The sequence below is a fragment of the Mya arenaria genome, chromosome 17, assembly GCF_026914265.1.
Source record: "Mya arenaria isolate MELC-2E11 chromosome 17, ASM2691426v1".
Lineage (NCBI taxonomy): Eukaryota > Metazoa > Mollusca > Bivalvia > Myida > Myidae > Mya > Mya arenaria.
The window spans coordinates 1,309,549-1,336,118 of record NC_069138.1 but is presented as its reverse complement, the minus strand read 5'-3'; the positions used below and the strand labels follow the sequence as shown (position 1 = coordinate 1,336,118).

The following is a 26,570-nucleotide window of genomic DNA, read 5'->3' as shown; positions in this document are numbered from 1 at the left end:
TGTTGGATGTTTTCACAAAGTCCTATTTCAACACAGTTCATACATCTGTCCTTTTCTATAAGTAGTTATGTCTTGTCTGTTCCCTGTAAAGCTACTAGCAATCCTTCTATTCCCTGTCTAGTCTTGTATTCTCGTTTCAAAGATTTGTCTAGTTCCCGACAAGCCGTCAAGTTGAGATGTTGTAGCGCTGAACAATTTCTCAAAAGCTCCCTGAAAATATATAAAATACCGTGTTTACCATTAAACATTATGTAAACTGGAGGATATTACATAAGTGGTTCTTCTAAATTGTGTAAAAAACTAGCCTAGGCAATATATATGCAAAAAGTTACAGAAACAAGCTCAGTAGCAAAAAGTTTAAACATAAACCCGGTTTAGTGGCAATGGGCAACGCCAAAGACATAGAACACAAATTCACAAACAAGAAGCATAGAACAGCACACAACTCTACAAACAGCACAGTGCATAAATACTATATATATATATATAAATAATTGGTATGTTTATCAAGAATTGTTAGGTACCGCCTTGGAACGGTCAGTAAAATGTAAAATTACTGGGGGTTTAAACCAGTTTATGTGCACAAACCTAAGTTTTGATCAATTATCGTACGAGTTTGAGTGTGTGATTTTGCATTGATTCTAAACGAGACCTGAAGTAAATTATTGTTGCTCGACAACAGACGCCGACGCTGGGGCGAGTAATAATACCTCCTTATTCTTCGAATAGTCGAGCTTCAAAGGAATGGCCCTTATCGCACAAACACCACAAACAGATCGCACACGTATCAAAATAGATTTATCAATAAACGAGTGGATAACTACCTTGGAATGGTCAGTAAAACGCGAGTTTGGGATTCAAACTGGCTTATAAGCCCATACTCTTAACATCGTTTCAAATATTTATTAATAACTACAATATTAAATTTATAAGTACTACAAGGAAGACTATAGGGACAGCCTAGTTGTCAAAAAAACAAAATATAAACCCTGTTAATACATCTCCACAAACAGACCATACACGCATCTAAAATAGCTTTTATTTTGATTAATGATCGAATTGCCTCCATGGAACCGTCGGAAGAACACGGGTTCACTGGAACGCGAATCTCCTGGGTGCTTTAACTATTTTGTATGGCCGAACCTCACCACATTCCCAACATACATCAACAATTACTAATTTAATTGTATTAGCCTCAGCTGCCAGGGCCGACATCAAATAGAAAACAATGAAGACACACTGATAAAGTAATTCCAATTACTCAATGTCCTTATACGAACATCACATGTACTCGAATGAACAAGCCGGAGTGATGAAGTAATTTATACAGCCAAATGCCATATCACGCCTTAGCAAAGTTTAAAATTACTAAGTTAAATAAGTCTCATCTAAACCGGCATCAACTTGAAAGCAATGAAAAATACAGTCTTGTATATAAACTAATAAAGTCATTAAATACATGTATTAGGGATTTGGTGAATTTAACGTCGGGGTAACAAGGGACATTACTGTAGCTAATTTAGTGGATCATTTAATAGCCAGAATAATCCCCTTTAAAAAACATTGTTACCTTACTGCAGCCAGAGAACAGGTAGTCCAACTTAAGTTAAGGTACTTCAGTGTATTGTTTGGGAAACCATGGGCATACAGCTGTCGTAGAGAGTTATCTAGAAGCTTGGGTGGTGTCCACTTAGAGATGCCCCTTGACAGATCCAAGTGTGTCAAACTATGGGCCCACTGTAAACAAAGCAATAAAAAACACACTTTCTTTTATGTATTAAAATAAAGTGATCACAAAAGTAGTGAGGCTTATACGATTGTACCGGAAATTTAGACAATGTTCCCCCGAACAGTAAACAATAAAAACAAGAATATCATAATTTAAACTCAAACTTGCAAAGGACTTTCTGCGAAGGGCTGATATATATAACCATGGAAATTGCTTTTAAACAATTCTTTATTGGACAAATAATTATATTTACAACTGTACATACATGATTAAAATTTAATGTTATTAAAAACAAGATATAAGAAACATTTTTACGTATCATATTATTCTTAATAAAGTTGAACCCGGGTGGCTCGAACTTGCTTGGCCCGCACTACTTGTTGGTTCGAACTGGATGTAAGGGACCGATTTTTTTAAGCATTCCCGTTTGGCTAGAAGTTTTCGAGGCTCGAGGTAATTTCGCCGGTCTCTGGGAAAGAGAGCCAACGCGGTTCGACTGTAGTCTTTTCAAAGTCGACCAAAGGCGAATCATTAGGAATGTTTAAACTAAGATACTGATGGTTGAAACCCTTCAACAAATGTTGATATTTGATCAAACGATTATAAATAGCTTTCATAACGCGATTCAACAAAAGTATGAAGGATTAAGTTATCATAATGTTTACGTATAAGTCCTTGTGGGCGTGAGATTTTGTTGTCATTTTTCTTATATAATTGTTTTTACCGGCGTAGGTTCGCACCCTGCTAAAATCAAAATTTTGCAATTTCGGAATCGAAGAGTTAAATAGTTATGTGTGTCCAGATGCTTAACCGGGAAATTAAAATTTGGTGTAAAAACATGAGAGGGTTCCTTTAAACCGTTCGTTTGTAAATATACCAGAACGCCGCGTATTGCTAGGGATATGAAATACCCCTACCGGTAGAATTTCCATCGTTACTTAAATTTTAAACGATATGCGCAAAACATTACAGGCTCCCAGAAACTTCATGAGCTTTCGCAGATTGCTTTCGATGATATTCAGAAAATAATTTACACTGTTTATGTTGTCATAGCAACCATATGTGTTGTGCAACAAAATTAGAATGACATGTATACTGAAATTCTAGCCATATACCAAGTTCCACTAATCTAGCACGAATACGTCTTATTGCAGGATCGAGTAAACAAGGATAATAGTTCACGTTTTTTTATCATAGCAGCCGTATTTTAATAAAAAAAATATATGAGCTTACTTATGCGATACATACCCTTTATCCACGTAGATTTCATACTTCTTGAGTGACAACAGAATCCAATCAAAAAGAGAAATATTTTGTTACTGTTTTGTTTGCCATAGCAGTGCAACTAGTAGGAATAGTATTTCTTGGAAGTACAAATTAAAACAGGAGCTGTCGTAGAACAGCATGCTGGACTATACGCCGCTATGTCTTTGAAATGAATGCGTTAATGATGTTATATATGTCTGTCAAAATCCATCAAGAAAAAAGGGAAATAAATCAATCAAGGGTTATAATTTGTATATAGCTTAATATGGAGCTACGTAACCTAATTGTGTGATGTCCATGAACACCGGTTACTGTGTGAAGTTAAAAGTTAAAACCCTAAGTTGCCCTTAACTTAAACCAACTTTCTATGTCCATCAAGGGCCATAATTTGTATTTAGGACTAGAGATTGTTATTTTGAAAAAGCGCGTGTTTCCCCTATCGTGTGGTCATAGATGAGAAATAATTAATGGTGGACATGAAATTTGTACTTTTGAACTGGAAAAAACCCATGTACCAACTATATGTGATATTAAAAGCAGTATCAAAGTGTGCTTATATTTATAGTTGCCATAAACATTAAATTCATGTATACGTATAAACTTCCTACGGAAGAAAAGAAAGTGATGTTAATCATTATTGGAAAATGTTAACGAAGTTTGTAATGTATTAAGTTCTTTGGCTCAAGCATTATTCAATAATTGACGGAAACCATTTTTCAGCTCAAGTTCGGCGCAATTAACCTTTCACCTACTGATCAATAGGGATCAGCTATTAGTCATAACCAACTGGCATGCAATAAAAAAAGTTACTAGGTGCAATCTTTCTCAAATTATTTAGCGGAAACCTTTTTTTTACCTCAAGGTCACCGCGACTTTGACCTTTCATCAACAGGGGTCATCCAATAACCAATCAGCAAACCAAGTATAAAGTTCCTGGGTGCAAGCGTTTTCAAGTTATTTTGCAAAAAAAAAGGTTTTTCACCCCAAATTTACCTCGGATTTGACCTTTAACCTATTGATCTCAAAATGAAAAAGGATTATCCACTAGTCATGACCAATGAGCACACCTAAATAGAAGTTCCTGACTGTCAGTGTTCTTTAGTTATTAGCAGAAAAAAAACTGTTCAGCTTTATGTCAGCGCCAATATATCGTTCATCTTCTAGTCAAGACTAGCTTGCATACCAATTATGAATTTCCTCGACCCAAAGAAGCTTTAGTTATTGAGCTGTACCGTTTTTTACCTCAAGGTCAACGTTACCTTTACCTTTGACTTCAGATCTCAAAATAAATAGCGGTCTTTAACTGGTCATGACCAATCTGCATACCAAGTATGACGTTTCTGGGTCTTAGCGTTCTCGATTTAATGGGCGGAAACAAAGTGCGACATACGGACTGACTGACACATTGACTGACGGACTGACTGACGGACAGGGCAAAAACAATATGTCTCCCAATGAATTAGGGAGACCTAATAATACAGAGTTATGTGACCTAATGGTGTGATGGCCGTGAACAACTGTGTGAAGTATGAAATCCATTGAACGAACGTCATTTGAGATCTGAGTTAAAACCCCAAGTTGCCCTGAACATTCAACCAAACTGTCTAGGTCTATCAAGGGTCATAATATGTATTTAGGTGAACATTAAGTTAAGTTACCTAATTGCATTATGGCCATCAACAATTGCATAAAGTCTATTGAATTAAGGGCATAGGAGTGATAAGTGAAAACTTCAAGTCGCCCTTTAACTTTAACCAAACTTTCTATGTCGCCATAACTTGTATTTATGATAAAATGGTGTTATGTAACCAAATTGTGTGATTACCTTGACCAATTGTGTGAAGTATAAAGTCTATTGAATGAACGGTATTGGAGTTATAGGTGATAATACCAAGTTGCCTTAAGACTTTAACCAAACTTTCTAAGTCGATCAAATGCCATACTTTAGGATAACATGGAGTTATGTAACCTTACGAATGATGGCCGTCAACAATTATGTAAAGTATGAAGTCCATTGAATGAAGGGTATGAGTGAAAATCCAAACGTGCCCTTAAACTTTTACATGGCACATATTGCCTTAATCCTTTGACTGAAGTTCCAGAATCAATAAGAGGCCACGATATTTATTATGGATAACATGGAGTTATGTATTCTAATTGCATGATGGCAGTCAACAAGTGTGTAAGTATGAAGTCCATTCAATGAAGGATTTAAGAGTAATTAGTGAACATCCATACTTACCCTTAAACTTTTAAGTTTTAACCTGACACAAAATGCCCGAAAACTTAAACCTAAGATCCCATGTCAATCAGGGGCGTTAATTTGTTTTAAGGATAATATGGAGTCATGAAACCTATTTGTGTAATGGTCATCAACATCTGTGTGAAGTATGAAGTGAATTGAATGAACGGTATTGGAGTTATAAGTGAAGAAGTCAATTGGCCCTAAAACTAGACGCGGACGCCGACGACGGGGCGGGTAGGATAAGTCTTCTTATTCTTCATTAATCCGAGCTTAAAAGTGAGCCTACAAAACATAGTTGATACGAGGAACGTTAGATATAAATACTATACGTGTCGAAAAATACGTACAAGAGCTTAGATTGTTAAGCTTTAACTACGCACACCTCACCTTTCGTATTATAAGTGGCAGCTTCTGACAAAACTTGGCTTCACTTCGACTTAGATATAGCTGTTCTAAATCCATGGCATTAATGTTCAGAAGGCAGCCAACAACGTTTGGGTTGGAACATCCAGTCAAGTCTAATAATCTCAATCTTGGTGAACATTTCAATATTCGTCTCACAAAATCCTTGTCAATCGCGGTAGAACCGTATAAACTCAACTCTTCCAGAAGTGGGAATCCTCGGCTCGACTGAAGTTCTTTCCTGGGAGTGTATGGGTATCTTCTAAACGGAAGGTTGGAAAGATCTAGTGTTTGTAGTTTTGGGAGTTTATCTTGCATGCATTCAATATGTACGTAATGAGGATACGAATTGCAGTCACCCAAGACCAAATGCTGCAAGTTTGGGCATTTTCCCTGAAAGAGAGAGTCATTTGTAAAACGTAATACAACTACAGTAACTAGTGATTTTGATATTTATTACATGGACGATATGAACCAATGATTTCTTATTACGTTAAATCTAACATTACGTTGCGAATAAAGAAAAAAACCTCTATATGGAGATATAAAGATATGGCCACGCTGTGTCATTGAATGATAATCTCCCCGCATATATTACAGTAAGCTGTTTTCGAAATCAAAATCTAAATGTTTTCAAGACTGTATAGGGGAGTAAGCGCTGCAAGTGTTTGAAAAATATGCGGATTATTGATTTTTCGTCATATTTCACTTTGTGTTAATAACGGTAATTTCATGTTACTTCAGTGCAAAATAAGAATTTGGAATATAAAAAAAGATGTTTTTGAGAGTAGGATAGACAGGAGACGTCATTTATCAGTGAGTAATGTTATTACGGAGAGTTCCGCTTACGCTTTCATGCTATGTTCATTAAAGTAACCCTAAAGTTGACTGTTCAGCAAAGCTGTAATCGCGAGACCGATGTCAAACCCATTTCCACAACGTGAAAAGTGAATAGTGAATTCTGAGTTTCCGAAAGTATGAAAGTGATGAATTTATATTAGAATATAGTATAGGAACAGAATTGACTAAATATGTCTTGCCTGGTGTTTCTGAGGATTCCTGACTGATCAAGTGCAAGAGTATACTCTGTCACAGATATTTAAGGAATGAATTGCGGGGTTAATGTCATTATCGGGGTATGAACGCAATTGGGTTGGTCAATGTGTGTGGAGTCCGAAGGACTCCATGCGTACTTTGACCAACCCAATTGCGTTCATATCCCCGATAATGACATCAACCCCGCAATTCATTCCTTATATTTACACCAATAGTTCATTATTTCATTCAAGAATTGTTAAAAAAAATTCTTCATTTCATTTAAGAAAACCTTTAAGTAATCCGTTCTTACCCATTCTGTAAATAGAACGACCCGACTATTACCGGAAACATTTTTTTAAATGACGTCACAATAATCCGGGAAAAGATCAACCACTTGAAACACTTCTGGTACCATTATATTTAAAGTAAAATAAACTAACACTTTTAAAAATGTTGATCTATATTTTACGGAACCTGCAGACACAATACAGCCAATAACAAGATCAATAGCTTTCATGTATATTGTTATGCAATGAATTACGATCCGAATATATCCGAAGATGTTGCGTTCATCGATTGATGAACGCAATTGCTTAAAGGCAGTTAATTTAAGGAATGGAAGTTGAGGTGTAAACTTCATTATAATATTATTACCGTTGTAAATCTTAAACCAGTTTTTAATATTCAAACATATCTATTAATATATAAAGGATATCTACCTAACACTCCATATACTGTACCATAACATGTGTTTATTTTAACTTGTTACAATCGCTTACATAATGTTAAATGTATACGTTCTATTTCTTTTGACTTAACTTATACCCACAATTTCACAAGCATAATTCAATATTGAGCCAACAAAGGAATCACATAATTGATAAAATATTTTAGGTTTAATGTCATATTTTTTTTGTATTCATAAACAAAAAAGTATTTATGGCCTTAAGAGCTTTTCCAACCAAATGCTCTTGATTCAATCTAAAATTTCCATTGTAATTCATCACAGTGTCTAAATAGTTTAAATTTCAACGCTTTCAGCACTTTCACTATAAAGAGAATTTTTTGGCAATTCATGTTGGAGTTACCGCCTTGGATCGGTGAGTGTGTGAAGTTAACTTGAAATTAATAACAATTTTGTAATACCAGAATAACTTTATTTTTTTCTTCCAGTGACCACCCAAATTTGCAGAATGAATCACAAACTAGGGAAAGTTCGCCGATGTCGGTTTTTACCAAATTTGACGATGAAAAGTGTGCGACTGTTAATGAGAATGAGGATCTTAGAGAGAGTTTGCAAAACGTTTATGACGATCTCGAAGATACAAAAGGCGGTAAAATAGTTACAATGTATTCGAAAACGACGCATTCTGATGATTTTTTGGAACAGCACATGGGGGAAATCAGAATTGATGCAAATGACGAGCTTGATTGCAACCAGTACGAAAAGTAAAGCAGGGTGCAAAACCTTTCTAATTAAATCCTGAAATAGTTTCTTTCTTATAAAACCTGTGAAATCAGATCTTTAATATTAAGACATATATTTCATTTGTTATAACTGACACTACGGAGAACTAAATCTAGATACTAATTCATTGATATAGGCCAACGTCGGTAATATGTTCTTCCATTTGCGCGTCTAAAATGCCGCGTCTATCATTATAACGTCAGTCTATTTTGTTGAACATGATGACATATTGAATTCTTATTTTGTTAAGTAATCAATACCCAATTTTCCTTCGAGTTAAATAAACAAGTTTCTTTCTGACTGACTTACTTAAGTGCTATGTCATGCTAACATTTTTTCTCATAGTTTTGACAAATTTGGATATAACAACACTATGACATAGGCATTTCATTTGAATATAACAATAATTTGATTCTATATATTTTATTTTTATAGCAGTCGTATTACAGGGTAACAAAACTCTTTTTGTTATGTTCGTGTTGTGTTTAAAGTCACTTAGTAAAAGACTTAACAGGTTCTCGACATGAAACAAACAACGTAGCAAGATAACATATCGCGGATGTTGTGCAAGTTGATTTATGGCCGCAGGCCGAAGGCCAGCATACTTAGTACCGCAAATCGAAATCAGGTGTCGTCAGAATTATATCTTGACTTGACATGTAAAAAAATGAATGCGCCGGGGTTATCAAATGAGACATTATGCGGTTTAAAAAGTGCGAATTAAAAGACGACATATTTTAATACATTCATAACATTATAACTTTAATGCGAACTTAACACTAGCAATAAAATTGCGAGTTCATATATCATAGTTATTATATGTTTCGCAGTTACTGTTATGAAACTACCGAATTGAATTAACAATTCAGCAATTTACATTACTTTTACAGGCACTGATCGGTAACAATTTGGGACAATTCAATTGTTTTAGATACATATGTTATTGCCTGTAAACAGTATTGTAAACAATTTAAATCACGCCTGTAGCGCCTACGGCCTTTCAACCTTTCAGCGCGTTCATTATAAATAAGATATCGCTGGCAATACTGGTTGAGTGACCGCCTCGGAACGGTGTAAAGTACTTGTAGTTAAAACAATTTGTAAACCGGAATCATGTTTTGTTTTATTTCAGTGACCAACCAAACATGCAGATGGAATTACAATTCGGGGTAAATGAGTATCAAGATCTTGGAATAAATGTGCAAAACGTTTATGACGAGCTCGAAAAAACAAACGGTGGTAAATTGGATACAAAATATTCGAAAACGACGCATTCTGATGATATTTTGGAACAGCACATGGGGGAAATCAGAACTGATGAAAATGACGAGCTTCATTGCAACCAGTACGAAAAGTAAAGTAGAGGGCAAAACTTTTCAAATTAAACCCTGAAATAGTTTTTTACTTGCAAAACCTGTGAAATCCGATTTTTATCATTAAGGCATATATTCCATTAGTTATAACTGACACTTCGGAGAACTAGACTTAGATACATTGATATTGGATGACGTTGGTAATTTGTTCTTCCATTTGCGCGTGTAAAATGGCGCGTATATCATTATAACGTCAGTCCATTTTGTTGAACATGATGGCATATTGAAATATTTATGAGAAAAACTACAGAAACAAGCTCAGTAGCAAAAAGTTTAAAAATAAACCCGGTTTAATGGCACTGGGTAAACGCCAAGGACCAACATGGCTAAGATTTTGTAAACTAAAGACTACCGTTCTCAGTCTCTGTTGAATTCCCGTTTTGTTAAGTAATCAATACCCTATTTGTATCCAAGTTTAAAAATCGAGTTTGTTTTCTAACTGACTTACTAATTTAAGTTCGTTATGATATTCTAATACTTGTTCTCATAATTCGGACAAAGTTGGATATAACAACACAATGATATCGGCATTTCATTTGAATAGAACAATCGTTTGATACAATATATTTTATTTTCTTTAACAGTCGTATTACAGGGTTCTGTTCGTATTGTGTTTAAAGTTACATTGTAAAAGAGTTAGTCGGCTCTGGACGAGAAACAAACAACGTAGCAAGAAATTATATCGAGGATTTTATGCAAGACTGTTGATTGAAGGCAACAGAACTATATTTTGACATGACATGTAAAAGAATGAATGCGCCGGGATTACCAAAAGATACGTATGGTGTTATGCGGTTTAAAATAGTTCGAATTAAAAGAACGTATATCTTTAAATACATTCATAAAATAACAACGTTAATGTGGACTTCTCACTAGTAATAAAATTAGGAGTTCATATATCCTAGTAAATATGTGTTTAGCAGTTACTGTTAACTAGCTTATTAAATTAAAAATTCAGCAATTTACACTTCCTATACAGGCACTTATCGGTTACAATTTAGGGCCATTCAATTGTTTTAGATACATATGGTATTGCCTGTAAACAGTATTGTAAACAATATCAATCACGCTTGTCGCGCCAACGGCCTTTCTACTTTTTAGCGCGTTCATTATAACTAAGATATCGCTGGTAATAAAGGTTGAGTGACCGCCTTAGAACGGGGAGTGTGTAAAGTAAACTTGTAGTTAACACAATTTAGTAATACAAGAATCATGTTTTTTTTTATTTCAGTGACCAACCAAATTTGCAGATGGAATCACAATCTGGCATTAATGAGTATGAAGATCTTGGAATGAGTGTGCAAACCAATTATGACGATCTCGAAAAAACAAACGGCGGTAAAATGGATGCAAACTATTCGTAAACGAATCATTCTGATGCTTATTTGGAACAACACACGGGGAAAATCAGAACTGATGAAAATGACGAGCTTGATTGCAACCGGTACGAAAAGTAAAGAAGAGGGCATAATTTTTCCAATTAAACTATGCTATAGCTGCTAACCCGTTAAACCTGTTAAATCAGATCTTTATAATAAAGGCACATATTTCATTTGTTATAACTGACACTATGGACAACTAAATCTATCTGCGAGGATCCCGGCTTGGAAAAAATACATACTCAACACTTCATATTCTTATTACTGACAGAGTGTACACCGGCTAAGTTGCATAGTTGATTATTTGTAATGAACAATAAGATGTTCGATGCATTACTATCTTGCTAAGATCTGAATTATTATAATGAAGCAAAAGTGAAAGAACATTCCTTTTTATAAAATATTTTTTTTAATTATTTTGATGAAATTCCTCGTGTAAAGGTAATTTGGTTATGCAACAATGTATATACTCTGTTTGATAATGTTTCTGTGCGTATTCACATTATGTGTGTATTACATGCTTTTGTACTGCTGCTTGCCATCTTCTTTCATGTCACAAGCTCATATATAGAGCCTTTCTGTTTAATAAAAGGGGCAAATTTACTTTGGATGTATGATACGAAACATGTATATAGTTGTGTCTTAGAATTATGCTGTGGAGACCGATTTAATCCCCAATAAAATATAATCAAGAAGGTTTCTATTTATTTCTGACAATTTTAAATCATTTCAATGAAGCAATTTTCCATGTATCTTCAAAGAATGTTATTCGCATATTAGTATATAAATATTGACTGCCTTGAGGGTGACAGTGCATATTGTCAACCTGAGGTAAATACTATCGACCGAGGCGACTCAAGGCAGTCAGTATTTATATACTTATTATACCGAACAAAAACTGTAGTATTTTAAAGACTAAAAATACCATTTTTACTTACAGCTGCGAATCTTGCTGCCATTTTGGCAAGAATTGTCGGCTGGTAAACAAAGCGCTCAGGTGATACAGACTTTAAGTAAAATACTATCAGTAAATCCCGTATTCCTACCGTATTGCCAATTTCATATGTTCTATAGAAGTGAGGTTTTATAATTAGTGCATTTTAAGGTTGCAATGCCAGTTTTATATTAATCATAATTTTTCACATACAAATCCAACATGGCGGCGTATTTGTAGCGTATTTTCAATTTCATGACGTCAGAGGGTGACAGTGCGGCAGAGGGTGATCGTGCGGGGTGATAGTCGAAAATATTGCCTTGGCGTTTTTACTATATGTTCTATAGAAGTGAGGTATAATAATAATAATGTATATTCTCTGTTTGACGATGTTCCTGTGCGTTTATATGTCATAATATATTTGTATTACATGCTTGTGTAATGCTGATTTTTTGTTAATTTCATGTCATATGCTCACATACAGAGCCTTTCTGTAGAATAAAACTTGCAAACTTGCTATGGACTTCACTGTGCAGAACGATGTTTATACCTAATAAATGATCAATTATTTTTTTTACACATAATACGTTTACATACTAGAAGCTATTGATATATTGCCTTGGTAAATCATGACAAAAATATTTTCATTTTATAAATATCATTTTGCGATATTTTATGAATATTGATTCGCAATATTTCACTAATACATTTTCGCGATATCATAGATCAATATAATATTCCTTGACTATGCTTAATTAAGGTTATTATCAATTTTCCACACGGACACGCGATTTTATTAAGTATTATCTCAATCAAGATATTTAAATGTACATCAATGGCAAAATTGGTTTACAGGGTAGTCAGGATATCATTGAATTACATTAGTTAAGTGAGAAATAATAGAAACATATTTGCTGTGTTGCCATTGGTAGATTTACCGAAGGGAGAAAATGTACGTAAAAAACTAGTTGATTTACGGGAACAAATCTAAGGGTTTTCCACACAAAACACATCAGTAAAGCGGCATTGCTAACAAGTTATATAACTGATTATTTTAAAATCCTGCGTGTTATCATGAGAGAAAGTGTCCGTAATGTATTGTTCCAGGGTGGTATTCAATATGCAATTTCAGTCAATCTTATGGCCATACCTCAATGACTTCATTCACTATATTACCGTTATTTATATCGAGCAATCGCATTGATTAAGCGTGATAATGTTGACAACACATCACTGCAAAACGCACGAATATTTCGTGATAGGCCAAATACAATAGCATTAGGTTAACATAAGCATCACTCCAGTACATATAAACGTCATACTTACAATGTAGTTTATTTGTTTGAAAATTAAATGTTTAAAAAGGTATAAGCCAAACATTAATACATCAAATCGCCTTCTTGGATTTGAGGCTAAAAACACACAATCATTTTGAATAATTTTATATACATTAAAATAGAAAAATAATTTAAAGTCATAAATCAGGCTTGGCCGTTTTATAGTGTGAAACACAGCATGAAATATATCTGTTCTGAAAATGTAAATTACAGAAAGAGTTTAGTTGATTTGAAATTGTTTGCATGTAAACATTACTTTATATGTGTTGGATTTAGGAAAGGTCTAGTAAGTAGATTTATCAAAGCATATTATTGATTATTGATAACATTTACTACTTTGAATATAAACATTTTATTTAAAAATAGGAACACATTGTTATACAATTTTAAAGATGTACGTAGAAGGAAGTGTTGTGCTGTTTACGATATTTTTGTGTAATAAAAAAGTTACGTATTTTTTTACGTCAGACAAGGTTGTGTATCAGTTACCATCTGAAAAGTATTTTTGTTTCTTTGAAAACAATATGCTATTTTTATGTTTCATATTTTGTGAAATATAATATTTGGTCTCCTGCCAACATTCATTTTAGCTCGACTATTCGGAGAATATGAAGAGCTATACTACTCACCCAAGCGTCGAAGTCGGCGTCACACCTTGGTTAAGGTTGCATGCACGCACACATAGGTTAATATCCCAGCAACTACTAGAGGTATTGCATTGAGACTTTATACAATGGTACTCAACCATCCAACCTACTTAATTAACCAAGTAAGAAAACTCTAGTTTGCATTTAATGCAAATAATAGGCCTTTATTTTTCGACTTGGAAATTCTGGTTAAGGGTTTGCTTGCAAGCAAACAAAGGTTAATATCTCAGCAAATACTTCAGGTATTGCATTGAGACTTGACACAAGGGTACTCAACCATCCAACAGACTTAATTAACCAATTTAGATAACTTTAGATTGCGTTTAATGCAAATAATTGCCCTTTATTATTCGACTTAGAACTTCTGGTTAAGGTTTTGCGTGTAAGCACACATAAGTTAATATCTTAGCAACTATTTGAGGTATTGCATTGAGACTTTATACAATGGTACTCAACCATCCAACCTACTTAATTAACCATGTAAGATAACTCTTGTTTGCATTTAATGCAAAAAATAGGAGTTATTATGAGACTTAGAAATTCTGGTTAAGGTCTTGCATGTTAGCACACATAGGATAATATCTCAGCAACTACTTGATGTATTGTGTTGAGACTTTATACAATGGTATTTAACAACCCAACGTAATTGAATAACCAAGTTAGATAACTGTATTTTGCAAATAATGGCCCTTTATTTGTTAGACTTAAAAATTCTGGTTAAAATGTTCCATGTTACCACATTTATGTTAATATCTCAGCACATCATGTATTGCATTGAAGTCTAATCTAACAGTGATCCATGCATGTTTTGCCAAAACTTTTCAATCCTTACATTGAAAAGCGGCGGAAAAGTCGAGCGCGCTGTCTCTGTGACAGCTCTTGTTTGTGTAACTTGTTTGAAGTTTGAACAGTATATTTGATAATAAATAAGTTGATATTTTCTCATCTTGCTGTACCAGTATATTGTTTTACTTTGTTTTTATTTCTGCTATGCTTTGGATCTTGTCAGATTTGTTCCTCTCTCAAAACGATACAAAATCTTAAGCGGAAATACGTTTCACGACAAGTATTCACTCTGTTCAAACATAGCTGCAAAACTGTATTAGGAGGAGGAAGAAGTTTAGGAGGAAGAGGAGGTGGAAGAGGAGGAGTAAAAGGAGAATCCGGTGCAAACCTATTTTTTACCATTTGAACGATGCTCCAATGTTTGCAGATGCTATTAGAATGTTCATACCCGGATTGAGTAGATCACAAGTGTAACAAGTGTCATGGATATCGACTACACACTTTAAACCTTATCTACTACACATTCACGGATGGCACAGGAATGAAAAAGAATCCTCAGTTAACAAGTTACCAAACAAGTACCAAACAAGTAATACGTAACCTTTCAATTGGCTGTTAGTAAAACATTTGGATTTACCATCTTACCATAATGACAAATACATTTTGAAAACACGCTTTACCTCAGTTGATTTCCTCAGAGTAGAATAACACATGTTCGCGAGTGAGCTAGGTTATATAAACTTGTACACTCGTCAGGGGAAAAATCTCTCCTCTGGACATGGTTTGATATAATCTTGTACACGACATGTTGCTGATATTTTAAGCTTTATGATATATTGCTTGCAATTCTTCGAATAAGAACGGATCGAATAGATTTAATTTACAAAAATATTACATATTGACATTTTTGCTGTAGTTATTCATGGAAAATCGACTAAGAACACTGTTGTTAATGTAATTATACTTCACAACTTCTAACTTACAATAAATAAAGGCTAATAAGAAAGAAAATATTTCATTTTTATCTGACCAAAGTTTTCGAACACAATTCTAAGCTTTTCTGTTGTCAAAAGAAAAGAAAGTCGGTTTATTGTGATATTTATGATGTCGACGTCATTTTTAAAGTTAACCTTGTCATAACGCATTGACCATTAAAAACCTTAATATTGAACTTGGTACACACTCTTCCAGATACAAAACGCACATTTATAGTAAATTGCATAACTCTAGCTTTAAATACCTTGGACATAAACACCTTGATTGATTAAATAAACAACAACAATAAGCAATCGTGGGAATTCGCTTCACTACTCTGCTATGTCTGTTCACGTTGCCATGGTAAACTAGCGTGTAAACTTTCATTATATGTCATTATGAGTTTTTTCAGGCGCTCAGATGCCGAAACGCAATTACCCGCAATGCCTAAGTTGAAAAAACAAAAAAGATGCATGAGTAACATTACTCCAAAACATGTCAGAAATCCGTCTGTCGAGACTACCAGCACTTCAGATTCAGGTAAGCATATGTATGAATACATCAGGAGATATAGAAATGTAATTGATATAAAAGTAGACCGAAAACCCTATTTCGTATTTATAGTCGCCATTAGAGTCTTAAACGATTTATGTTCTTGGTAAAATCTTGGTTAAGAATCGTGTTACAGGGTATTGAGCCTAAAACAACATATCAGCATAATTAACTGAAGTGCTAATGCATATTGTTAGGATATATTATAACCATTACGAAATCATGCATATGATTTAATATCTAAACGATTTCAACATCTACCGGGTGTTTCAACCTATACAGTTTGACGATGTATTTGAAAATAATGTAGAAAAAATAGTTTATCCCTATGTGCTCGAGTACTTTTGATTTTAGGTTGATAGTTGGCAATATCTTTTTCAAAAAACAAATAACTGGTGATGAACTTGACATACAATTGACAAACTAAGCTTTGATAAATACTAATTGTTTTCCAGTAGTAATAATTCCAAAACAAATGACTTATAAATTCATTCGAACAGCAAACTAGCACGGTTATATTTATTCACTTCCTCATTCTTGCGGATACTTTGCCTTTGATCAACTTTAAAAGTTTGGTGATAGATTTCAATAGATCGGCAATTTTGGGTTTTATCTCAGATTTCAATTACTAATCATTCAATGGCCTTCATACTTTACACAGTGGCCATCACACAATTACACAATTAAACATCACACAGGAAAAAAAATAAAGATAGGGTCACTGTTACTAAAAATAGTTGAAACTGAATCTCACTACGAATGCTGAAGTTTTTCTGTTAATCATTGAACCTTGTTTCGTCTCATTGCGGCGTTTCTTGTTAATTTGACTTTTTTTTATTGCGTTTGACAGGCACATTTTACATCATAATTGTACTTATTTCTAAGTCCATATAGCGTATAGTCGAGCGCGCTGTCATTCGACAGCTCTTGTTAAATAAACAGTTCATAACTGTTAATGTTGGTAGTTATAATCACATTTGAACGAAAAGCTTGAATTTTGTATTTCGGATCTTTGTTAATTTTTTTTTCGCTTGTTGGAAGCATGCATGAAATAAACCAAAAACTTTATTTCAGGAGTACATTGCATCCATAGTATTTAGGCTATACAGAATTTAGTAACGCAATCAAAATCTGAATTGTCAGATCTACTTTTTGACATGACATATTAAAATACTTAATGCGCCGGGGTTACAAAATGGGACGTATGGTGTTATTCGGTTTAAAATACTGCGTTTATAAAATTGCAACAGTGATGTGGTTTTAAAAGCAAGCCAAACCTTTTAGACACATCTTGGTGATGTATCGAGGGAAATAGACAATTGTAGTTGATTACGCAGAAAAAATAAATGTGTTAACTAAAAGACACTGCATGAATTTACCTAAAACAAATAGTCAAATCGTCATGATCTCTTGATGAAAGGAATGTTCATATATGCTAGTACATATAGGTTTATCTGTAACTGTTATGAAACAAGCTAATTGTATTAAAAGTTCATCAATTCACATAACCTATTTTTCGGTAATGACAGGCACTTATTGCTTTCAGTGTTGGGCAAATATAGTTTTAAAGTTTCCATTTTATTTGCCTGTGAACATATTTGTAAAAAAGTAAATTCACTCTTGTTGCGCCTACAGCCTTTCAACACTTTCAGCGCTTTCCCTTTTACCGAATGATGGTGAAGTTACAGTTCCAGCTTTACCTCCGGAGATCTGGCTGAAGATCTTCATATATGTGGTACATAATGAGAATGGAGAGGCACTGCCGATCTTACCTAGGTAGTATTGGTTGTGTTCATCGCATGTATTGACAGCTGCCCTTATGTTTCTTGCAGCGATTGTCAAGGGTCGCCCCGTACCTCGTCAACTGTGCCTCTTAAACCTTGTATAATCTCAGTAACTCAGGTTGGGTGTGCATTAACTATTACTAATACATTAATTGACATTTTAATATGTTAAAACTACACCGTGTATCTGTTGCTGTTCGATATTTAAGAATACAAAATAATAAAAGTACTCAATTTTAACACACTTCTAAGGCTTGTCGTCAACATAAGATCTGTGCAAAAATGGCAGTTTAGATGAGTGCTAATTATACCACATCGACTTACCGATGCAAAATGTAGCTCCATTTACTCTTGCGTATGTACAAATTGCTCTTAAAAACTTCGGGATAATGAAAATAGTAATATGTAATATAATACAAATATCTTTAAGACTTCAGAAGATGTGCCGAATGTTTGCAAAGGTTGGGAATGCACCAGAGCTATGGCGCAAAGTCGACATGAGTTTCATACGTAATCCAAACTCGAGCAAAATGACAGAGGCTCGGTTCAAACGTTTCTGTGCTGAAAATCTGTCGGGCTGCCACAGTCTAAACTTATCTGGGTCTCCAATCATGTCAAAGCCCTGGGCTGTCCTGGTATGTTTTGAATCATTAAAGCAGTAGAAATATCATCGGAGAGTTCGGAATAAAACTTAGTTTTCTACCTTTACTCTCTCAATATTAGTTCTTATTAGTTTTTAGTTCTAAAACGTAGTGAGTAGGTAGCCTATGTACAGTCCTAACTTGAGATTGCTTTTTGATCTTTATACGGTCAACATTAAGGCCATCAATACTAAAACAGTATAAAAAAAAATCATACCCCAATTTTAAAATATACTTTAGCCTTTCGATGGGTTTCAAATACAGTACAGTCGTTTTGACAGATATCAAGCTCATTATATTTTAATTTCCTGTCTTTGCAATGAAACTCACAGGAATTAGGGGTTTGCATAAAATTGAAACCAGAAATTCTACAACTTATCTATGGTTGCTTTTTCGTGAATAGTTATACCAGAACATAAAATACATAAAAAGGTGTATATATTGTTAAAACCTGCCTTCAATTTAATAGTATTCTTTTTAAAATGTTTGTTTTTAACATTCTGACATTGGAGTTCTGGTGATGTCTCCTTCGTCATTAAATTTTGCAAAGACAATTTATTGTTTTGGGATTCAAGACATTTGCTTGGTTCATTTATCAATATGTTAAATGATTGAAGCACCGGACTTTTAAAGTATTATGGTTTTAATGAAAGATTGTATTGTTTTCATTTTCAATACAGATAATTTTAGTTAGATCAGTTTCCTGTGACCTTCACCAATGTTTAGTACAAATATTAGTATAGCGTATTAAGTTATAATCAAGTATAATGCATTGTATTGCAGTGTTTCAAAGAATTGAAAATAAAAGCAAATGGATATTCTGGTTTTAGGCTATAGTGTGTATTAGAGCTACGTGTATTGAACCTCTCCGACTGTACTAAACTGCCGCCCCGCTCGGTGGAGAAAATTGTTGATGGATGCAAACACATATGCGACCTTGATCTCTCAAACACTACGGTTAGGGCTTAAATGAATATAAATTATATTGTATTGTAGTATCGTGTTCCACTTAATGTACTTATTGTGATATTTTGCTTCTATTTTAGGTTTCTTTTACATAAAGTGTTCATGGTTGTCTACAGTTTGAGATGTTTTTGGATGTCGTCTTGTCACTGTTTAGCATGGTTACACTCAAGTAGCAACACACTAATTCATCCATTTTGAAACATGGTTAAATGTCTGTGCAAACGACTCTTGCTTAACTTTGTCTCTTTATTATCAAACAAAATAAAAGAGTTGATAATAACCCTATCCATTTCCTTTTTCATATCTAACCGCGAAAATACAGCTAGGTGTATTGTAAAATTTCGTTCCACACTGTGGTAGTTTACTGATCCCGTATTACGCTAGTGGCGTGTAATGAGTAGGGTCTTACACGATGATGTTTTTTTTCAATTTTGAATAACGAATGTTTTCGGAACGTATTTCCAAAAGAATCATCTATTAAGAAATATTCTACTGCGGATTTGTTTTTCAATTAAAAAACAAACAAACCATTTTTTGCTATGAATTTATGACCTTATATCAGGATGACAAATTTCTGGAAATGTCAAAGTTAAATTCAGTTCATTGTTTAATAAAAAACGCAGAACGTTAAAACACTTAATCATACAATGGAGGCATATTTAAAATAAATGATACAACAAAACGCTTTCCTGTCGTCAAGAACAGCTTTATATCCTATATATAGCAAGAGTTGTTTCAGCAAGAGACAATGACAGAACGGACAATAAATACCATTGTGCAGTTGGGCAAAAAGCTTATACGCCCCCACGTTGCAAGAAACAACTGTATTGACCGTAATATATTCATCCCTCCTTCCTTACGGGTAAGATGTTGATATATATGATATCATGTAGCGATTACTTTCCGTGAAGTGGACACTGCATCTCGTCAACTTAATGAGACATAGAGGCTCTAAGTACTAATATGTTTTCCTAAGTAAATAAGCCCAAACAGTCAATATTAAGAATTACTTATGCATTTTCATGTAATAATAAATGATTATAGTGTTTCAATGTTGTTTGCATTGCTAAGCTTTAATGAGTTTTGTGGTCTGGGATGATTATGAAGAGTTATAATCTGCCTTTAAAAACGCTAGCATGTGAATTTATTATTCTGCTTTGAAATTTTAATAACCACCAACTGAATGGTCGGATGCTATACTTATTATTTAGTTGATATCGTTAACCACACTGAATATTTGGGAGGCGCTTCGTCCAGCATTGGCAATGATAATACACCCTAGTGATGCACGATCGGGTTGTAGTACTATTCTGATTCTGAATTTAGTTTTATATTTAATAAAAGCTATTTATCATTGTTAAGTGCTCACTCAATATTAACTAAATCCCATTTGATTTGTAAGTGAAAAGACGTTTACAATATATTCGTCATTCGTGATTCATAGTTCGAGACAAGCGTGCTGAACACCCCGTATCTGGGACGGAGTCCAAACCCTTGAACTTTACCAGTCAAGCATCATCAGTAACAACAGGCAAAAAAGTCCTTGTCAATTCTGTACGAATATAAATTCATCACTTTCATACTTTCGGAAACTTCAATTCACTTTTCACGTTGTTGACATGGGTTTGACATCGGTCATGCGATTACAGCTTTGCTGAACAGTCAAATGTAGGGTTGCTATAATGAACATAGCATGATAGACGTAAGAGAAACAACCCGTAATTTAATACATTACTTACTTATAAATTACGCCTTCTGTCTATCTTACTCTTAAAAATATATTTTTTATATACAACTCTTATTGTTCGCTGATTTTGAATTTTGTTCACAGAATTACGTCTTCATCATGAAGTATCCGTAATTAGCTCAAAGTGAAAAATAAAGGAAAAAAAAACTTTTGCAGTGGTTACCTCCCTTTAACAGTCTTGATCACATTAAGATTTTGATTTCGAAAACAGTTAACTGTAATAAATGCCTGTGTTCTACTGACCGAGCGTGCAATCCGATCATATTTCAAAATAATAGCTATTTTAATGCGTGTGTTAACATGAATAAATACTACTTGTAAAGTTATTAAAATGTCACACAATACTACGTATGAATGTTATTTTTTTCACCGATAGTTTTATATAGGCATAATGCTATTTAAAGCTGCACTCTCACAGATATACCTTTTTTACAACTTTTTTATCTTTTGTCCTCGAAAGAGCAATTTTTTGCGTAAATATCTGCAAAACAATGATATAAGATCGCTGACAAAAAATCAGATCGTAGATTTCCATATTTCCGTTCGAAAAATTAATGTTTTATGGCTCAAACCGTTACTAACGGTTTAAGCAAAATGCATAAAACATCACATTTTGAACTTAATATAAAAATCTGCGATCTATGTTTTGTCACCATCTTATATAACTGGTTTCCGTGGATCGAAGACAAAAAAAAGTTGTCAAAACGTTCAATATGTGAGAATGCAGCTTTAAGACACAAATTAATTCTGTTTTTCACCAGTAGAGTGCAGTTCTGATTTTTAACATCCCTTTCGAACATAGTATCATAATAATAACTTCATTTTGGTTTATTCAAAACATAGGGCATACAAGCGTATCATAATGGTTAATCAATATAGATTTAACAGAAACACTCACGACGTTCATATCTTCAATGCAATAAAAATATGAACATCCTAACGACGGATGCCTTCACTCAAATTTAAAGCAAAATGGAAAGTCATCAAGGAAACTAATACAAATTATCAAACACAAATATGCCAGCAAATTGCTGTGTTTCATCTCTCGTATAAAAGTTTAAACATTCACGTTTTTTCTCAGGCCTAAACGTAACAGTTTAAATTTTATCTCTGAATCCATACTTAATTTTATTAAAAAATCCAAGCTTTTTCCTTTCTTTTTCTTTTTGTTCATTTTCTTCCTTTAATTTTTTCAACTCAGCTTCTTTATCTTCGTTTGTCTTTTGTATCCTCTCCATTAAATCCAGCATTTGTTTTGTAGCTGTCTCATGTCGTTTCTTTTCATCTTTTTGCGATTGTTGCCAATGTTCCTCTCTTTTCCGTTCTATCTCATCTCGTCTTCGCTGCTCGTTAATTCGCCATTGCCTTTCCTCTTTTCTTTTGTTTTTGTCTTCTTCTTCCAGAAGTAGAATTCTTTGTTGTAGGAACTGACGTTCATCCTTGTCTGTCTCAAGATCTGCTATCTTTTGTATGAGGTTAGTCATTTTCTCTTGGTGTTGCCGGTCTTGCTTGTCTCGTTCGTCCTCAATCTTCTTTTGCTGGGCTGTGTAAGTTTTCCGCTGTTCTTCGAGTAACTGTTTGTTTTGTTCTTCCATTTCGTGTACCATTCGCTGTATTTCTTGCTTGTTTTCCTCTCTTTCCTCTAATATTATAAAAGGAAAAAATCGCAGAGTAATTAAAAAGGGATCTGGTCATTTCGTTACCTTCTCATTTCGTAACCTCTTATTCTTGGTTATTTCGTAACCATTGTGTTAGTCATTTCGTAACTGTTGAAAAATCGATTGGTCATTTTGTAACCATCAGTTAACGAGGTGTTAAATGGCACACTTATCACCTCGTTAAGTTTATTGCTCAATACATGATACATATTGCACGGCAACCAAGATAACAATAGGGAAATATCCCACAAAGTCTTACTAATAACAAGCTAACAATTATTAAAATGTTTTTTATTAGAAATAAGCTAGCATTAAAAAAAATACGTTGGTAAATCTACTTTAATTAATCGAATCCTTTAAAGAAACATCAAAGGGATGTTTTCATATGCAATCAAAATAAGTGGTATGCATTTTACATCATTGTTTCAGCCTTTTACATCAAAACAATTAAATAAAATGAGACATTATTGAATTACAAGTACAAGCAGCGTAGTTAACTTTATCCATATTCCTGCTTAAAGGCACTCGGATCAAGGCCAGACAACCACTTTTCAAAAAATAAAACCTTACAATATAATATCTACGAGAATAATTTTTTTGTGCATATTTGAATAATCTCCCAAGCACGGTCTATGAAAGTTGATTGAAAACTTACTAAGAAAAGAGTTAAACCATTATTGAATTGACACTCAATTAAACGTTTCATTTTATTTTATAATACTGCCCAATACCCAGGTTCCCCTTTACTCTGTTGAGGCCACGAAGTTCTAAATTTAAACTATTAAAAGGCATAAACTATTTTATACGGCATACGTACTTTTCTTCTCTTCTTCTGACAATGAATTGTCTAACTGAATGATTTCCATCTCAGCCTCTGCAAGAGTCTGAATAAATGTACTCCAGGTTATTGCCATCTGAAATTGAATTGACCTTTAATCCATCTAACAATTAAAATGACTTTCTGTTCTATTTTCGGAATGTTTGTTTAGGTTCTTTTAATATACTCCAATGCATCCGTAACCCTGCGTGTTTGCCACCCGATTTCAGATTTCCACCATACAAAATCCAGTACAGCGGTGTAGGTCTTGATGGGTTTAAAATCGATAAAAGAAGGAGCAAACAAAACGAGTAAAAATAGGCCGACATATATAGGACACGATTAACGGGTGGACTTTTCGCTGGAAACATTGCGTAGTATAGAATGAACCTCTCATAAGGCAATTACTTACCAAATAAAAGTTATCAGAAGAATATAAATGTATACTATATTGTCGCTGAGACACGATGTGTAAAACAATTTATCTTAAATATTACGAATAAAATAATGTGTAGTCATAACTCATAGCCTAAGAATGGGAAATGAATAGTTTTATGTACAAACCTCTCTGTCCGTATATCCTTTATCTTTCAGCATTGAATGGTACTGCTTTCCGACTAGTTCCGAATCAAGTTTGAATTGTTTATGGCCCCCGACAACTGCATATGATTTTGCCTGAATACTTTCGACCAGATTACTCGTTGATGGTAACGCTTCCAAACTTTTCTCACATAATTCGATGACATGTTGCTCATTTACAGACTTCCTTTGTAACCATGACATTTCCATGTCGGACTGTAACATAAACACGACAGTATTTGAACTACATCAAGCCGTAAAGGTTGAACTTGCCATTTAAGAAATAATGTAATCGCAGTGTCAAAGGGATTGACATACTTAATCGACAGCAACTTTCAGCTTCTTTACCACTGGATTAAGCGGCATTTAGAGACATTCAGAGACCCCGAAAAACCAGTGAATTCACAAAACCAACTTATAACAAACTAAGCAGATACTATTCGACCACCATATTGGATTGTTTATGTAAATGTTTTCTCGGATAAATTAATTTAAAGTAAGAATATAACGAGAAAACATTTTCTCGTATTATTGTTTGGCTTAACTTGCCCTGAAAATAAAAAAAGTACACTGGGGGTGACGTTTGGGATGACTTTTAATTTCTAAAAGCAACTCTTACAACTAAAACAACCATGAAAATAGATCCTCTCGATGACCCTCATTTGTCTTATATCCTTATTACAAACTAAATCGACCAATTGTTTTGTTGCACATTTATTCAGGTACATCATGGATATTAGTGTCTAATCTGAGCGATTAAAAAAAACATTGTGTGAACTATTCAAACGAAATCAATCTTCAGCAAAACATAGACTTATCATTAAGACATGAAGTCGTCGGCATTTACATTTTTCTAAAGAACTTATGTTACTTCAAACAGATCATTACTCGAAAGATTTTAAGTATACAGCAGAACTCAGTCAAAGCAGAAACATATACGCATGTATTAGTACTAAATTTAAATTTCAAATAAACGAATAAGATAGAAATCAATGTGAACACTGGCAAGTACTTTTTTACGATGACAGATAACCGTTATACCTGAACATGCTTTTCAACAGAATGTTTTGTGTCTTTCACGACATTGTTTCGAATGTACTCAAGTGCAGTCCATTGTACTCTTTGAAAATGGTCGTCAAGTTGTTTGTAGGGAACCGGCATTATCTGGTCGACTAAATCCTTATGAAACTGTTCTAATGCCTCCTTTCGTACTTTTGCATTTTCCATTGTTGCAACCGCTTCGAATGCATTTTCCACATCTGGCACAGCGCCATTTCGCAAAGCATCAACATACTGATTGGTCAAAACAGCCAACACTGTTAAAAATGAAAATATGCGTTCAGCAATCATGTTTAATTGTGTTACTTCGCTTTATAAGACAAATGGAATGTTACTTAAATACGTTGAGGGAACTTAATATTATACACCAACTGTTTACATAGAGATATTGATTGTTGTTCATCAAGTGTGCACTGAAAAGTGGCGGTTCGGTCTTTAATCGATGAAAACATGGATGGTTTAATCGGTTTGAATTCAAACGAGCTTTCAATAACGATGCCTAAGAATGGCAAAGTGATAAACGAATGTGTTGTAGCTGACTGACTAATGACGCTGTCATTTAAATTTGACTTAAACAAACGTTGCAGAAATACATGTAGAAAAATAATATTTTGCGATACTTTAAACAAATAGAAAACAGACAAACAGGATAGCAGGTGATGCTGCACACTATTTCGTTAGTTTAAACTAATTTCAACGTGGTCAGATATATCAGTATTTTAAAATGAGCCACGAGTTGTATGCTTTTACATATATTACTTTAAACGTATACATGAACATAAAAGCATTAAGACAACTTACTTGAGCCTGTAACAGGTTTGCTAACCACAAGCTGTTTTGGTTCTACATTGAACATGAATTCGAGAAATTTTGATATTTCGTCCTGAAATCTCTTGGAAAGATCTTTAAATGTTAGTTGCTCCAAATTTTCTAGAATGTCTCCATCACCAGGGACAGGAAGTGCAAAGCATTTTCGCTTATCAGAAGGGAAGAACTTTTTAATTGCTTCCGAGGTTTGTTAAAATCGGGCCCAAGCTCTTCCTCGTTTTCAAGTGATGTTTCCAAGTATTCATCTGTTGTAATTTTCTTGTTTCCGATTATCATTTTCAATGAGAAATCCCGCAGCACCAGCACAAATCCAGGCAAAATGCACTGTAACATGCTATTGTTTTCATCGCATCGACCTCC

General features: G+C 34.0%; 1 protein-coding gene across 1 annotated transcript; it reads right to left on the bottom strand.

Annotated features, from left to right (window-relative positions):
- Positions 1-18,348: 18,348 nt before the first annotated feature.
- On the bottom strand, positions 18,349-26,303 carry LOC128224307 (guanylate-binding protein 4-like). The gene is made up of 6 exons (XM_052934119.1): positions 26,184-26,303; positions 25,365-25,639; positions 24,309-24,539; positions 23,745-23,841; positions 22,467-22,911; positions 18,349-18,547 (listed from the first exon to the last, which is right to left on the bottom strand). Exons 1-6 carry the CDS (start codon positions 26,236-26,238, stop codon positions 18,349-18,351), a joined length of 1,302 nt encoding a protein of 433 aa, XP_052790079.1. The 5' UTR covers positions 26,239-26,303.
- Between the last annotated feature and the right edge of the window lie 267 nt (positions 26,304-26,570).

Excerpts from the sequence above, each read along its gene's own strand:
- LOC128224307 (XM_052934119.1), bottom strand. The coding sequence starts at position 26,238 with ATGTTCAATGTAGAACCAAAACAGCTTGTGGTTAGCAAACCTGTTACA. Across the intron at positions 25,640-26,183 it reads CAAACCTGTTACAGGCTCAA|TGTTGGCTGTTTTGACCAAT; the intron begins GTAAGTTGTCTT and ends CATTTTTAACAG. Across the intron at positions 23,842-24,308 it reads AAGGATATACGGACAGAGAG|ATGGCAATAACCTGGAGTAC; the intron begins GTTTGTACATAA and ends ATTCAATTTCAG.